The sequence below is a fragment of the Copadichromis virginalis genome, linkage group LG2 (assembly GCF_057382275.1).
Source record: "Copadichromis virginalis isolate Kocher_CV1m ecotype Utaka linkage group LG2, C_Virginalis_male_GT1.1, whole genome shotgun sequence".
In the NCBI taxonomy this organism is placed as follows: domain Eukaryota; kingdom Metazoa; phylum Chordata; class Actinopteri; order Cichliformes; family Cichlidae; genus Copadichromis; species Copadichromis virginalis.
This window is the reverse complement of record NC_140619.1, coordinates 10,923,944-10,939,680: the sequence shown is the minus strand read 5'-3', so window position 1 is coordinate 10,939,680 and position 15,737 is coordinate 10,923,944. Positions and strand designations below refer to the sequence as shown.

Sequence of the window (15,737 nt, the reverse complement as noted above, 5' to 3'; positions counted from 1 at the left end):
GTTTCTGTTGATGTTTAGTTTGGAGTCTGAAGCTCCCACATGTTCCGACCAAACCAGAAAACATGGGAAATCCCCAGATTCCTGCTTCTGTCTTTGTCTCGCTGACATTAAAACTATATGAAAGCTGATTAAAGAGATCCAGACTTTCAGACACAGGTCAGAACAGGAAGTGTTCGTTATAAAAAAAAATCATATGAGCTCATTTGTTTTCTGTACGTAGTCAAAACAGTTGCGTACGAGCTGAGAAGGACACGTTTTTTCTTGATGTAGAATCTGAATAAAATGATTCATTTTTGGACACAATGGGCTAAAAGAAGTTTATTTCAGTCACGCTTTGCTCTCTGCCCTTTAACTGAGTACATACAAAAGATGGACGTAGAACTCTGACAGAACCTCCTGGTTTGGGAAACGCTGGTTTAACGCCTGGCATTTTGACTGCCGCCATATTGTTTTTTTTTTAAGCTTGATCTTTTCCTTCCTGGTTGTCTTCTTCTTCTTCTTCTTCTTCTTTTTTTTTTTTCTTAATCTTTTTGATCTAAAGCCCAAGATTGTCTTCTTATTCTTGTCTTTCTTGGTCGTCTTCTTCTTCTTCTCCTTCTTCCTAAGTCGTGGTTACTGTGCGGCAGTGATTCACGCAGTCTCGTAAACTTGATGTTGTCAAAACACCTTTTCTGCCGTCATCGCAGCAGCCGATGGTTTTTGACTTTGTTTTAAAGTCGAGGGATCTTTGGAGGAGCTGCAGCTTTTGTTGCTTCAGCGTTGGCTGATGCTCAGTTTGTCACGTTATGCTACGTGTGGAGAAGAAGCATTTAAAAGGAACAGAAGGTGACCAGTGGTACACCGAGCGCCGTAACGTAAGGACAACATGGGCTCATATGCATCAGCTGGGTGTACGGTAGGCATGAATGAGATGAAGTCACTGACACAAATGAGGAAGTGTTCCTCCCACTCGCCGTGTTTGATCTGTGGGTCGTGTTAGAGAGATGTTGATGATGGTGAGTTTGCATGTTGAGGCTGCAGAGTGGGAAAACCCCTCCAGCTCTGGCAGGACCAGTGGGACGATGACTAGTCTGACTCACTCGACTCACCCGCTCCATCTCTCTGTTTTTTTTAAATTGATAAGGCATCTGTCACCTTCACTGCCTGCGTCCCGTGGTGTCATGCTCTGTGTACGTACTCTGCTCTAATGTGTGCTCGTGAAGTTCCCCTGAAGTTTCCACAAGAGTTTTTGTTTTTCTAAACTACTGACTTTTCGTGCCTGTAGTTTCTTAAAGATTTCTAAGGAAGTTTTCTGGATAAAATTGGAATTTCCCTTTAAGGTTCTCGCAGTGATGAACATTATACACCTTTAAGACTTTAAAGTTTTTTTTTTAAACTCGAGCAGACTTACCAGAGATCTACTCAAGCAGCTTAAGCCACGAGTTATTTTTGTGACTGATGATGGTGTTAATAGTGGAACGAGGTAAATCAATGTGCCCTGAGTCATTCCTGCTTTCATGAACATCAAGTTTTATTCAAGAGGATCTGAAAGCAGCGACTGATGGACTCACTGGGGCAATCATCGAGCCTGACAGGTGCTTTACCTGGCACAGGATCATCCATGCCACAAAGTTTTGAAGAATAAAACCAGATTTGAAGCTTCAGCTTCATGAATCCGGATGTTGAGTTTAATCAAAAACAGCTGCAACAAAAAGTGAGGAAACGGCCTGTTTTATTCCTTAATACCAACATTAAAGTGTTTTATGCATTTTATTTATGCTCGATGCATGAAATCCACCGGAATAAAAAACACTGTGATAGAAATATTAGCGGCCTGCAGTGTGTGATGAATGTGGAGCGCTCACGTTGGAGAAGAAAACAGGAAAATGTCTGAGCGCGTGTTAACCACAGGCCTTATTTCAGGCGAATCAAACTTGTAGAAACGGTGAGTGCAAAATGCAAACTCATTCAGAAAGTTTATTTATTCAGATCAGAACAGTCCCTTTTTTCCCTCTCGCTGCCTCAGCCCGGCCACAGCGCACACACCGGGACAACTTGGTGAATGTTTGGATTTACTAAGTGTCTGAACCAACTTTGGCATCATTAGCGTAAAACAAACATCCCCAGTAGCTGCACGCAGACTTCATCCCACAGCTGCTTTTCCTCACAATATTCCTCGAGACTCCGATAAACACTCGGAGCTCCTGCACGGATCGGATCTGTGCTCCGAGCGCTTTAGTTTTCTGACATCAGATGAAGTTTCAGCAAAATCTTCTGCTGGCCCGGACCTGTCCGAGAGCTCTCTGCAAACCACACACACACAAACACACCTCTGCTGTGTTTCATGTCTGTTGGGAATTTCCTCTCCTTGACACCCACATGTAATTACAAGGAAGTGGAGTTGCGTCACAAACAGGAAAGGTGCCGAGTTTCAGCTCGCAGATGAAAGCTCTGCATCCAGAGGTGTAATATCTGCGTTCGCGCCCACTCTGGCCCAGAAATACTGACATATTTAACCCTTTGTTGTTCACTCGTGGTCGCACAGCGGTGCTGCACAGACTACAGGCTGCCTCAGCGGGTGAAACTCATCAGGTACAGAGAGACCGAAACAAAAACACATTCGGTTGTTGGATTTAAATTACTGTCGTCATTTTGCACTCGGAGTCACCACTTTGAATTTTCCACAGCCTGATGGTTCATGACATTTCATATTTGTGGTGATGTAGATTAATCCCGAGCTTCACTTTCATCGGTTATCAGACGTTATACGTCTGCTCACTTGACTTTTCTGCTTCTTTATGAGGGCTGAGAGTCTTTCATATTTATTGAGGACAAACCTCCAAAGCTGAAAGCTAAAGCTGGTGTGGAAGTGTTTGAACATTCCCCACAGAGCAGCTTGGTTTGGTCTCTGTGGATAGGTTCCCTCTTCATAACGATTCTCTCATCCCAACCAGTCGCAGCAGATGGCCCCGTCCCTCCCTGAGCCTGGTTCTGCGGGAGGTTTCTTCCTGTTAAAAGGGAGTTTTTCCTTCCCACTGCCGCCAAAGTGCTTGCTCATAGGGGGTCATATGATTGTTGGGTTTTTCTCTGTATGTATTATTGTAGGGTCTACCTTACAATATAAAGCCCCTTGAGGCAACTGTTGTGATTTGGCGCTGTATAAATAAAATCAAATTGAACTGAGTGGGTGAGTTGGGGCGTGGCTACGTTGATTGACAGAAGCCAGATGGATGGATACTGAGGAAACTTCTGTTACGGCAGCAGGATGATGAATAAAAATGGTGCCATCCACAGTAAACAGGCGCATAGTGAGGGCCTTTTACTGCCAGAGATGCAGAACATTTACACTTGTGATGGCTCCACCCCTATATTTATTTGGAATTTCTATTTATAAAAGACTCGACTAGAGGAGATGAGGTTTCAGGTGAGTACATAATAAATAATTATCTCTTCCCCCGGCATTCACAAGCTTAAATCTCGACCTTCACAAGAGACAGAGGTTAAACTAAATCAAACCAACTCCTCCTAATACGCCTGCTCCAATGAGTGAAATCAAGCGCTCCCAATGACATTTAATATGTAAAATAACCAAGCCCTTTGTCTCAGTGTGGTCCAATATGGGGTCACCAGGAAGTGTAGGTCCTGTGTTTAATATTTGGTCCTCCAAAGGGGACTGGACCCAGCCCTGCAACAACCCGGGAGGCAGCTGAAACTGGCTAACTGGTTGTATCAGCTGACCTTTCAGAATAAGAGAGAGCAAATTGTCCATCATTAGATGTTTAAATGTAAAAATCAGTGCTTAGATAAACATGAGTGCTCAGGTTTCATTATGGGAATTGGCATTGCACATACTGCCCTCCTCTCTGCAGTTTAGCTTCATCGGGAGCAGTGAAGGCTGATCACTGAGCGCTTCTCTGCAAACTCCACTTGGCTGCTTCACCGTACTGGGAACGTCAGAGACCTCAGGTACTTAGTGTGAGCGTGTTTGAACCAGGAAACCATCAGACAGCAATGCTCGCTGTGTTTCTAGGAACTGGGTTTGTCTGCCAGAGCGCTTCGAGTGGCCCACAGCACCGGGAAGAGGAAGTGGGCTAGTGTTTATTTACTGCTGCAACGTTCCTGCAGGCAAATGTCTGCAGCAACATCATTTGTACATGCACACGTGTGTGCACGGTAGAAACGGGAACAGATTTCCTTTCCGCAAACTCAGTTTACCTCAGAGTGCAATTAGATAGAGAGATAACTTTTAATTTTGGGTGTGGAGAAACCTCAACGACAAAGTGAAGGAAATCATAACGAGAGAAAAAGCTACAAGTTGAAGTTTTACTTCCTCTGAAGGAATCTTACAGATTGTTTGGTTTTGGTTTGGCAGATTAAGAAATGCACTCTCGGTTTTTGTAGTTCTGGAACAGGAACAGTTATCTGGATTCAGGCTTGAATGTCTTAAATGTGACTTTGAAAAGGATCCTGACCTGATCACAGATAAAGTTTTTTTATCAGAGATAAAATGTTTCGTAGCTCATTCAAAGTTTAGCTGCTTTCACACTGTACGAAATCTCCACTGATGTGTGCGCTGTGCTCAGACTGAACGAGCTTTCAGCCACGCCTCTAATGACTCGGCAGTATTCTCAGGTATCGATCAGCTCCAGCTGGCAGTGCGATGCCTTCACATGTGTCTATAGGTTTCTATAAGTTACTATGTTGCTGTTGAATTGGGTGCAGCAGCTCTTTGGAACAGAAGGATGCACACTCGTTAAAAGTGTGCAGGGTTTTTTTTTTTAAATTTCACTGGAAATATGGTTATTGCAGGTTTCCTTGAAAAGCTGTGAAATAATTGGAAGGCTGTGCCCCCCCCGTACAGTTGGGACTGACTCACTTTTGCAGTCTGAATTGGACTTTAGAAGAAATGCAGGTTTTACTTCAGGGAAAACTTCAGTTATATTTCTCTAACCTCGTCTCTTCGGTATAAATATAGATATAAATGAGGCATTAATGAGCACCTGTGTGTTTCACAGCTGAAACTCATAAGCTTCAGACTCGTTTTTATTTTACAGAATCTGTTTAATGTAATCACCTGATAGAGATCAGCGCGCTTTCATGTTTCTGTCTGATGTTCGGACAGGGGATGAAAACACGTCTTTGCGAGATCCGTTAAAAAGGAGGTGAGGCGGCATGAAACTGCGTCCGCTGAAGTTTGGCTGGTATCGTGAGTCATCCGTACCAGGAGAAAGTTTTTTCTGAACCGCAGCAGAGAAGCGCCGAGGGCAGAAAAATCCAAAGTGCCCTGAATCTGTCACCGTGAGTCATCTCTGGATCTCCGAATGACTTCTCTAAAACCACATCCATCCAGTCTGACCTCTCCCTCATTTGACAGACTCTAACAATCCACACCGAGCGTCCTTCAGCACAGCCACTGTTTAAGGTTCAGCAGAAGCACATTTCCTCTCAGACTCAGTGTGTTGGCGATAAGCTGGTCTCCTGATTTGAAGACCAAAACATGGCAAAGATTATTTTCATGCATCAGCGACAGATGACAGATGAAGTTCCCTCTGTGATCCAGAACTTTGCAGGATTCAGAAAAACTCTTAAACTTGATCTGATCGGCATTATTTCTCCATTTCACAGCCAGGAGCCACATTCAGATGTGATTTATAAGAATATTAGAATATCAGAGCTGGAAGGCGAGTCTGGGATTGAATTGTAGGTTCATCAGCTGATCCCACGTGCCGATATAAGCCTGGAAAGTTTACCCATAATGCACTTTTTGAAGTTTTCTCCAGTGGATTATGGAGATCAGATCATCCAGGGTCCCATCAGTGGTGTCTGCTGCTCTGCCTCACAGACATTAAACTGATGCTCACAGCAGGTTATAGTGAGCCTGGTTTAGTCTTAACACTGTGAGTCTTGGAGTAAAGTTGCAGATATTTATGGTGGTTATCTGTGCGTGTGTTTCAGATCTGTAACTACCAGGGTCAGGCCCGGGTGGTGGTCCAGCTGGTGACGGCGCTGACCCCCGTCCCTCACCTGCACGCTCACAGTCTGGTGGGAAAACAGTGCGATAAAGGAATCTGCATTGCTGACCTGCAGTCCAAAGACTCCACCATCAGGTCTGCATCTCTCTCACACACACACGCAGTGAAGCCTGTAAAACGATCGTATGTGACGCTCAGTTTATTTCTCATAGCTTCCCGAACCTGGGGATCCTCCACGTGACGAAGAAGAACGTGGCAAAGACTCTGGAGGAGCGGATGATCGAGGCCTTCAAGCTGGGATACAACTGCGGGGTCTCCATCCACCCCGACATCGACAGTGTTCAGGGGGAGGTCAGAGTCCCTCGAGAAATCACAGGTGAGTGAGACACATAACAAAGTTTAAATTCGGGATGTTTTATCTGTTTCATCGTTGACTCTCGCCCTCCTCTCTCTGTCTTCAGAGCACCACCTCAGTGTGATCAGAAATGCTGCCTCTTCTCAGGCCAAAGAGATGGACCTCAGCGTGGTTCGGCTCATGTTCACGGCGTTCCTCCCCGACAGCGACGGCGGCTTCTCCAGGCGGCTCGAGCCCGTGGTGTCCGAGCCGATCTACGACAGCAGTGAGTCCAGGCATTTCTAATCTTCTCCCTCCAGCAGGAAGGTTTGCAGGTCCGTCCACGATGCGTTTAGGGCTCGGAGGAAAGTGTAACTTTGACTGTTTTTATCTCGTGAGATCTGCTTTGAAGGTACCGCCTGAGTCTTTGAACCACATGAAAGATGTTTCGTTTTCGCTTCAGTCCCATTTTGTGCTTGCTTGCGGTGTCGCTCTCAGTCTCATTTTTTCCACCTGCAGCTCGAACTAAAACCTGAGCAAACTTTACAGATGTGCGAGATAAGATTCTGGTTGCTGCACTTTGTCCCTGAGGTAGTGACAGTCTGTGTAATGCTACAACGGGGATTTATTGAAGAGCGACTCACAGAGAAACGGTTTGTGTGGCGGGACTTTTTACACGTGTACTTAAAGATGAGGAGATGAAGATTATTAAGGTTTGCAGAGGCAGTTTGCTGCCATTTCCTGTACTTCTCTTTAGTGTTGGATCTGTTTCACATTACTGAAATGTCCGACTGAATGACCGATGATTATTGCGAGTCTGACAGACCTGAAACAACCTGGATGTAATGCAGTTGGTTGCCCACAGAATTCTTTCCCTTGACTTTAATAAATGCCTGCAGCCTCACCAGGCATGCAATAAAAAAAGAGTGAGGTTTGGTCATAATGCTCCAAGTTCTGCAAATCCTGCAGGTCAGCTGTTCCACATCTCGGCTGTACAAACATCAGACTTACCTGCTAAGTTATTGCTAATGCTAATGCTAATAAGGTTGTGTTGATTATTGAAATGATAAAGCTGCTCATAAATTAGTGCTCTTTGGGGCACAGGTGTAGACCACCTGGTTGAGTCCTTGTCCATAAAAGCCAAAACTAAAAAAAATGAATCCATTATTTGGAGCTTGTCCTCAAAACTTTCCCGTTTCCTTTCATCAGCTCTAATCTTGTCATTGTAACCTGACCGTGTGTTTGTCAAAGTGAACAACCCTTCAACCGGTTGGAGCACACACCTGCAGGTGTCACCGACAAATTGAATTAAAGCCCACAGAGAAACGTGTTAGATGTGCAGACCGAGCTGCACACGGACTCGACGCCTACTTCAGTTTGCTCCGATCAGTTTTAAGAAAAATGAAAACGGGTTTTAAAGTGAAGCTTTGAGTCTTGGTCTGCGCTGAGAGATGATCATGTGTGAAGTTTTGTGTTGGACCGTAGATTCGATGGATCATTGGTTCCTACATACTGAACCTCAGCTCCAGGCCCCATGTTTCGGTCTGAAGTGTTGAAAGTATATGAAGTTTGTCATTTATATGTGTTGGATTTGTGGTTTGAAAATGTTAAATGTAGAGAAACAGCTGAATAAAGCGACTGGTCGGAATCGGAGGATCGCTCTGGACTGAAGATCGGCGCTTGCGTCTCGTCAGGCCGCTCGGTTTCGTTTCCCTCTTCCTGCTGAAGCTGCTTCGCTCTCTGTGCTGCACTTCCTCTCAGAGGACTGAACTCGACTCCGAGTTCATCGTTTCAGCCCCGCTCTGCACTTTCATTTTACCGGCAGGAAACATTTCACACACTTTTCTCTTCTCGATTCGCCAGTTTTCACTCTTTTACTTTTGGTTTTTGGACTTATCATTTTTTTAATTGCTAGACTTTCCTTTACCAGTTGCAGTAGACCCACAGCGTTCAGGGTTCAGGCCAGCTTCAGTGTAATAGTAGTGAGCAGGAGTGGATCACCTGTTACAGCTACAGCGTGCCAGCGTTTGCTGTGCATCTGCAAGCTGCTTTGAAACCCACCTCCACCTCAGCTCCTTTTCATCCAGTTTCCACTTCCTGCTTTCTGTATGAATCCTGCTGTCCTCTCCTCTCACAAACCTGTCCACAGTCATGGACGTACCTAAACTACCAGGCCCCGTCCTGGCCGTGATTGCAAACTTCACAACTTCCTGTTGACTTTGTCTAGGGGAAGCGGCGCGTCTGTGATCTATTTTAGCATCTGTGGACACGTGCTCAGTGCCTCTATTTGATCTTACAGTGTGCTGTGGTTTGAAGACCTCAGCCTGTCCAGCACAGACAGGAACCCGTTCACAGCCCCTGTAACTTTGTGTTACAATTACACTTAAAACCCCCTCATGGTGTCTTTTCTGGCCCTGATCTCGAACACAAACCTTTGAGTGATGTAAAAGTGTGGTTACTTTACCTTAGAGTGATGGTGCAAAAAAAAAAACCCCTCCCCTTTGAAGATGCGTAGCTCTTGAGGAAGCCTCGGGTAGGTAGATCTCTGACAGCAACTGTTTCTCTTTTCGCCCTCAGAGGCTCCGAACGCCTCCAACCTGAAGATCGTGAGGATGGATCGGACCGCCGGCTGCGTGACCGGAGGAGAGGAGGTCTACCTGCTCTGCGACAAAGTCCAGAAAGGTGAGCTTTCCGAGCAGAGCTGTTTTCTGTTTGACATATATAAGGTCAGGTGCGGGACGCTCATATTAAACATGGACGCAATTTAAAATAATGAGGTCAGAAGAAGCACAAAGGGGGAGGAGCTAAAACACGGCATGCAGAGCTGCTCCAGTAAACAGCTGGAAATGAGCACGGCTGTTTGGAAGGCTGGTTCTGGTTTTTAAAGCACCTCGGAGCAAACATGCATGCAGGTTATTTTAAGGGCTGCTAAAAAGTCTCTCAAGTAGTGATTTTTTTCTTTTTCACTTTATTTGATGATGTTTCCGTGCAGTTGAGTGTAAGTGAGGTGAATCTGAGCAGTTTTTCCTGGTTGGAGCTGTGTCAGTGCTGTTGGAGGAAGTCCTGCTTCAGGGAATTCCCCTCCAACGTACAAATCCCACAGGAGGAAGATTTGGATTCGGGCTGCCGCCTGCTCCGCTTCCAAGGTTTCTCTGAGAGAACCGATGTGCTCTGAGATCACGGTGGTCTGGCCTCCAGCAGCGGGGCAATGTTATTAATTATCAGTAGCCTGGTCCGGATCTCGTTATGTTGCTGATTCTCCATGACGTACACTGCACAAAAGGTGAAAACCAGGATTACCCCTGAGGTTATCACAGGCCTCTGATTTAGCACGATCAAGATCTGAGAGCTGATTTTAAGCCACGTGAACAAAGGTTGATCTTTATGCAGTGCATCTGAGCTAGAGATGCTCCCAAGGCCTGAAAGCGAACTATGAAACCATGGTGACCTGATGTTTGCGTTTGCAGATGACATCCAGGTTCGGTTCTATGAGGAGGATGACTCGGGTCTCACCTGGGAGGCTCTGGGAGACTTCTCCCCCACAGACGTCCACAGACAGGTGAGCATTCCTGCATTCGGAGCTGCTACTTTGACCTGCAGGTGTTGGGAGTGTCATTAACCGTGCCCGTTACTGCGCCGACAGTTCGCCATTGTATTTAAGACGCCGAAGTATCGAGACCAGAACCTGCAGAAACCGACGTCTGTGTTCGTCCAGCTGAAGAGGAAGTCCGACAACGAGACCAGCGAGCCTAAACCCTTCACCTACCACCCCCAGATCTTAGGTAGGTCACATGACCCCGGTCTTCCTCTGGAGTTGGCCAGATATGAATCAACTCAGGTAATGCGTTACCTGCAGGTTCCTAATACTCCTCTCAGGCCTTTATCTCTTCTTCTTCCCCCACAGCCTGATTTTACTTTCACTTTCAACAAAAAGAAAATTAATAAAACTCCAAATTATTTAAAAAAAAACACTGGAACGATTACAAGCAAATCAGCTGGAAACATTAATAAATAGCAGCGGAAAATTTCAATATTTATATGAATGTTTTTAGTATCTGTGTCCCAACACTGCCCCCTGCTGTTTGATCATCATGATTGATTTATTAATGATTTTAAATGTGGGATGCCACAGAGGTTAGCATGGCATGAACACGTGTGTGTTTTTAGACAAAGAGGAGGTGCAGAGGAAGAGGCAGAAGACTTTACCCAACTTCCAGGACTTCAGTGGTCATGGAGGAGGAGGTCTATACAGAGGAGGAGGAGGAGGTCCGGCTGCTGGAGGAGGACCTGGATCCACAGGTAGAGTCTGTGTTCTGGTCTGCTCTGCGGTTTAACACATACCTGAGGGTGACGTTATGTGATGTCATCATTAATCTCTGTGTTTGGGTGGATTTCCCTCAGGATACCCAGGATACCAGGGCTTCACTACCTACAACTATGGAGGAGGAGGTGGAGGAGGAGGAGGTTTCTCCACAGGGTACTCAGCGGGTCTGGGAGGAGGTGGAGGAGGGATCAAACACGGTGAGGAGCTACGATGAAGTTGTAGAGCCATTCAAAGTAATTTAGGAGCTGGAAGAGGTTGAAATAATCTATGATAATCTATAATACAAATAAAGTAACAGATTTAGGAGCGTGACCTTTTAACCTTTAACCTAGTTAGGAGGAAGAAATAAATCATGACTCAGTAATCTCGGATAAAAGCCAAGAAAAGTTTTGGAAGTCATTAATATTATTATTGATATTATGTGAAATTTAGGTGACGTCTAAGACAATCTAGTTATAAACCAGATTATAAAATCTCCATTTATGAGAAAATTCCATCTCTGAGATTATAAATCTGTAAATTTATGTGGAAAAGCTTGAAAATCATCTGAGAAAACACAACAAACGCCGTTTGTTTAAAGCCTCTCAGAGCGGCGCCGCAGACAACGACGGTGACGACAACGACCCGGACGACGACTCGCCATCAGGAGCCGTGCTGCGAGCTCCAGCCCGGCCCGAACCCGTGGAGGTCAGCGAGAGGAGCGAGGAGGGAGGGGTCAGTGTGGAGCCTGAAGCAGAGAGAGGTAAGTTATTCTAAATTTGGCGGAAGAGTTTGTTTTTCCCGCCTCGGTGTTAGACCTGACGCTGCTGCTTTCTGGTGACACCGGGGATTATTTCCTGCGTGGCGCTCCCAGGTCCACTCAAAGATGCTAAGATCACACTGACGGCATCAGAAAGCTCAGGATAAATTCAGTTTTTACGAAGCGTTCAGGCGTTCCACACATCCGATCAAGTCTTTCTTTCTCCTTCAGAGTTCGACGCCAAGGAGCAGCTGGATCAGGTGATCAGCAGACTGCTGGAGGCCATCTTTCAGTACTCGGTTACGGCTGACTCGGCGTACCTGCTGGCTCCACAGCGCTCCCTGATGGCCGCGCAGGATGTAAACGGAGACACGTCAGTAAACGCATCGTGATGATCAGATGTGCGCACATTAAAAGGTTTTATTCGGCCGTGTAGTGACGCCTCCTTTTTCTCTTCTCAGCGGGCTCCATTTGGCTGTTCTCCACAACCAGCAGGAGGCGCTGAAGAGTCTGACGCAGGTGGTGTTTGCCCTGCCCGGAGAGGAGGTGCTCAACATGAGGAACCGCCTGTACCAGGTATGGAGCTCGTCGTCTCCAGCCTTACAGAGCCGAAAGCTTCAGGTCACGGAGCTAAAGCACCCTCCCTCTGTTCCCCAGACTCCTTTGCACTTGGCCGTTATCACGCAGCAGAAGGAGGCAGTGGAAGCGCTGCTGCTGGCTGGCGCCGACCCGACGCTGACGGATCGTCACGGCAACACAGTGCTGCACCTGGCAGCTCAGCATGAGGGAGAAGGAATGATCCAGTTTTTACTGCAACACAGAGAGCTGAGAGAGCTGCTGGACCAAACCAACACAGCAGGTACACACACACACACACACACACACACACACACAGAAAAACACATTTTTTCTTGTATTATAGGTGAAATGAGTCTTGGTGAGTTTTCAGGTTTAACAGACAAAGACACGGGCACGTCACAGAGAGCCTGATCAACTGTACACTTCCTATTATCCTTGAAAACTTCCCAGAGTTACTGAATGGAAATATCCTGAATAGCTTCACAGTCGAGTCCATTAATCATAAACGTCACCAAATGTGCGGCTCCAGCAGGGTTTTGTCTTTGTGGAGTTCGTGTTGTTTGATGAAGGTCGGTGTCATCGATCTGCGAGTTAGCACGACTACTTGAATCTGTAAAATCAGAAAGTCGAGGTAACAGCGACTGTTTTTGTAAGATTCCTGTTTTTGTCAAAGAGACAGTGCGGGGGTGTCGTTTTATGCAATGCTGTGTCAGACGTTATCGTTACTGTCATCTCATTTGAAAACCTACCGGTAAACATGTTTGCAGGTCTGTGTGCGATCCACCTGGCGGTTCTGGCCAACCAGCTGTTTTCTCTCAGGGAGCTGCTGGAGGGCGGGGCCAACGCAGAGGTCCAGGAACGCAGCTGTGGCCGAACGGCCCTCCATCTCGCCACAGAGACTGACAACGTATCGCTGGCGGGCTGCCTGCTGCTGGAGGTACGCCTGGGTTATTGGGCAGACTGGGAGCTAACAACCAATCAGAGCAGAGACCTTTGCTGAGGCTTTGCTGGCTCAGCATCAGAGCTGCAGCAAATCATTATCTCGTTAATAAAGTGGTTACACATTCATATAGATGCACAACTGTGAGAAAGAATTTTCATACAGGTGATGCACAGGTGAAACTAAACGTTTAATGTCGTCAGCATACAAAAGCATCAAAACTTTCATCTGTAAAGATTTTAAATTCTATTATAATTATGAAGTTTATTAGTTCAGCAGTGTGACGGTGCTTCAGAATAACACAATAAAAAAGTCACACAGGCGGTAGAAAGAAACCCATAAATTCCGATCAATTACAAATCACTGATCGCAGAGACATGCAGGACTCGAGTGCAACATAAATTATGACATACAGTCAGTCTAAAATATGGCATGGTTCGGTAGTTACACATAAATTACATGAAATGTTCTGGAAGATAGAGCACTGAGCATCGTCAGCATGCACGAGCGCTCAAAACTCTCAGTATAACTTAACCTACACAATAAACACACCCACACAATTTAAAAAAAGATAAAATACAAACGAGATCCTAATGTGTCTTTAAAAGTGACTTTAAAAGATACTGACAAAGAAATCTGGAGTTCTTCAGCCAGGAACCACAACCTCCCCTAACAGCAATGATTAGGAGTGGTAACTGTTGATTGGACAGTCCACTAAAGCTAAAGTTATTACATATTTTTCTGATATCTAAAGCTGTCCGTTTAGCTTCATAGGCTTACGTGGGTCCAGCTGACTGGGGAGTGTAAGCAAACCCTTTGTAGCCTCGTCTCCAACTCCTCAGAGTGGACAGCGAGGCCTTCCTAAGTCAGCCAGGAGATACAGTCTCTCCAGAGTGTCTCAGTTGGACATGCCTTTAACACCTGAACTGATCAGGTGGTCAAACAGTCCTAAATAAGTTTTTTAATGTTATTAAGAAGAAGATGCTGATGTTCTCTCTCTCCTTGATTTGACTTTAACTGATGAAGAATCAGATGACCAATGGAGTGTATGGTGGGCGTCTCAGTGCTGAGGAATCTTTGTGTGATGTAACTTCACCTTTGAGTTGCCTTTGCATGAAGTGCTGTTTGTGTGTTTCTGCCATCAGGGAAACGCCAAGGTGGACTGCTGCACTTTTAATGGCTCCACCCCCCTCCACATCGCTGCGGGTCGAGGCTCTGTCAAGCTCACGGCTCTCCTCATGGCTGCAGGTAGATTTTTATTAAAGCTCAGAGTTCTTTTGTTCACCAGGAGCTCATTTACTAGCATCCACCTGAGGCCCCATCGTTTCTTACGGCTTCCTTTCTGAAGAGGACGAAGCCTGTGAGACGTCCTGATCTCGTGTTTAATAAGTTCGTATTTGGGTCTTTTCAGGTGCAGACCCACAGAAGGAGAACTTTGAGCCACTGTTCTTCAGGGAGGAGGATGAGGAGGAGAGCTGTGATAAGGAGAGCGAGGAGGAGGAAGATGAAGGTTACATCCCAGGGACAACTCCCTTCAACATGGCTGCCACCCCTCAGGTACACGTAGCTTCTGAGCCTCTGGTGGACCTCACGACACGAAGCAGGTTAATGAACCCGCAGGTGTGTGTTTGCAGGTTTGGGATCTTCTGAACGGCAAAGAATACAAACCAAAAACACCTCAAACGGCCTTCGTCCCTCCTCAAGGTGAGCTCCTCCCCACACGTGGACACTTTATTACCCTGTGATTGACCACCGTGTTAGACGTGGTTCATTGTTTCATAACCACGAAATACAAAATCATGACATCGGCGCATCGGTTTGCTGATGACATGTTTGCGTGTGTAGGCGACCTGGCGAGCCTGGACACAGAGGTGAAGCAGGCGCTGTGTGGCACTCTGGAGAGTGAAGGATGCTGGGAGAATCTGGCTCACAGTCTGGGTCTCGGGATCCTTAACACGGCCTTCAGGCTGAGCCCCTCCCCCGCTAAAACCCTGCTGGACAGCTACGAGGTAACGCACACACACAAAACACGATCTCACACACTCCGACACACACTCCAGCATCTGAATGTTCTCAGAAACCTGGGAAACGCCCCCTCGAGGATTTTGTGGATAAACTGCTTCCCGTCTCTCCCGCAGGTTTCCGGTGGAACGATCAGGGAGCTGCTGGCTGCTCTGAGGTCAGTCGGCGAGTGCAGAGCACTGAGCGTCCTGGAGGAGGCGCTGCACGAGAGCGAGGAAGCGCCGGCCACCAGCGCAATGAGTGGTGAGCATGCGCACATAACGTGCACGTAACACCGACTGCCAAGTCAAATGACCACGAGTCACTGAGCTGCGTTTGTGTTCGCAGGCGAGCTTCTGTGCGCTCGGGTTCAGGAACTGAAAGTGGACACTCGAATCGACAGCGGGGTCTGCGACAGTGGGGTGGAGCTTTCCACGGCGTAATGATCTGATCGGTCCACCTCCAGCTGAGTCCATCCATCCACCCGTCGTCCCTCGACTCGCTCTGGACCGAGTGCGACGCTCGTCCTCGTGATGGGTTCAGGGCTGAAAGTTTCTCTGAGCTTTTTAAACCAGTTTGTAGAAAAAAAAAGGGTCAAAAGAAAACTTGATTGTAGCGCGTGAAAACAGTCAAACTCAACTTTTACTTTTTTTTTTTTTTTTTTTGGCCACGACACTCCAGCAAAGACGGGGAGCAGCTTCTGTTCCCGAGGAGCCAATAAAGGAAAAACATACCAAAAATCCCCCCCGCCTTGGTAAGCTGACGTCTCCTCCTGAGGCGCGCTCTGTTTTCTGTGGATTCAATGGTAAAGTTGTGGATTTGGGGGGTTTTCTGTTCACTTCAACCGCTGAACGCTTCGCACAGTTTGT

The 15,737-nt window shown here is 46.5% G+C and overlaps 1 protein-coding gene across 4 annotated transcripts in view; it reads left to right on the top strand.

Moving 5' to 3' along the window:
* The window catches only part of nfkb1 (nuclear factor of kappa light polypeptide gene enhancer in B-cells 1), a 31,728-nt gene extending 16,352 nt beyond the window's left edge, over positions 1 to 15,376 (top strand). For all 4 annotated transcript variants that reach the window (XM_085471142.1, XM_085471150.1, XM_085471134.1 and 1 more), the window contains exons 6-24: positions 5,935 to 6,086; positions 6,164 to 6,327; positions 6,413 to 6,571; positions 8,863 to 8,967; positions 9,753 to 9,844; positions 9,929 to 10,067; positions 10,453 to 10,584; positions 10,687 to 10,806; positions 11,190 to 11,351; positions 11,580 to 11,721; positions 11,810 to 11,924; positions 12,006 to 12,207; positions 12,695 to 12,864; positions 14,013 to 14,115; positions 14,279 to 14,424; positions 14,502 to 14,571; positions 14,713 to 14,876; positions 15,006 to 15,132; positions 15,217 to 15,376. In XM_085471142.1, coding sequence (XP_085327268.1) covers positions 5,935 to 6,086; positions 6,164 to 6,327; positions 6,413 to 6,571; positions 8,863 to 8,967; positions 9,753 to 9,844; positions 9,929 to 10,067; positions 10,453 to 10,584; positions 10,687 to 10,806; positions 11,190 to 11,351; positions 11,580 to 11,721; positions 11,810 to 11,924; positions 12,006 to 12,207; positions 12,695 to 12,864; positions 14,013 to 14,115; positions 14,279 to 14,424; positions 14,502 to 14,571; positions 14,713 to 14,876; positions 15,006 to 15,132; positions 15,217 to 15,311 — 2,559 coding nt within the window. In that variant the 3' untranslated portion in view covers positions 15,312 to 15,376. The remainder of the gene's footprint in view (positions 1 to 5,934; positions 6,087 to 6,163; positions 6,328 to 6,412; positions 6,572 to 8,862; positions 8,968 to 9,752; positions 9,845 to 9,928; positions 10,068 to 10,452; positions 10,585 to 10,686; positions 10,807 to 11,189; positions 11,352 to 11,579; positions 11,722 to 11,809; positions 11,925 to 12,005; positions 12,208 to 12,694; positions 12,865 to 14,012; positions 14,116 to 14,278; positions 14,425 to 14,501; positions 14,572 to 14,712; positions 14,877 to 15,005; positions 15,133 to 15,216) is intronic.
* Positions 15,377 to 15,737: the final 361 nt, after the last annotated feature.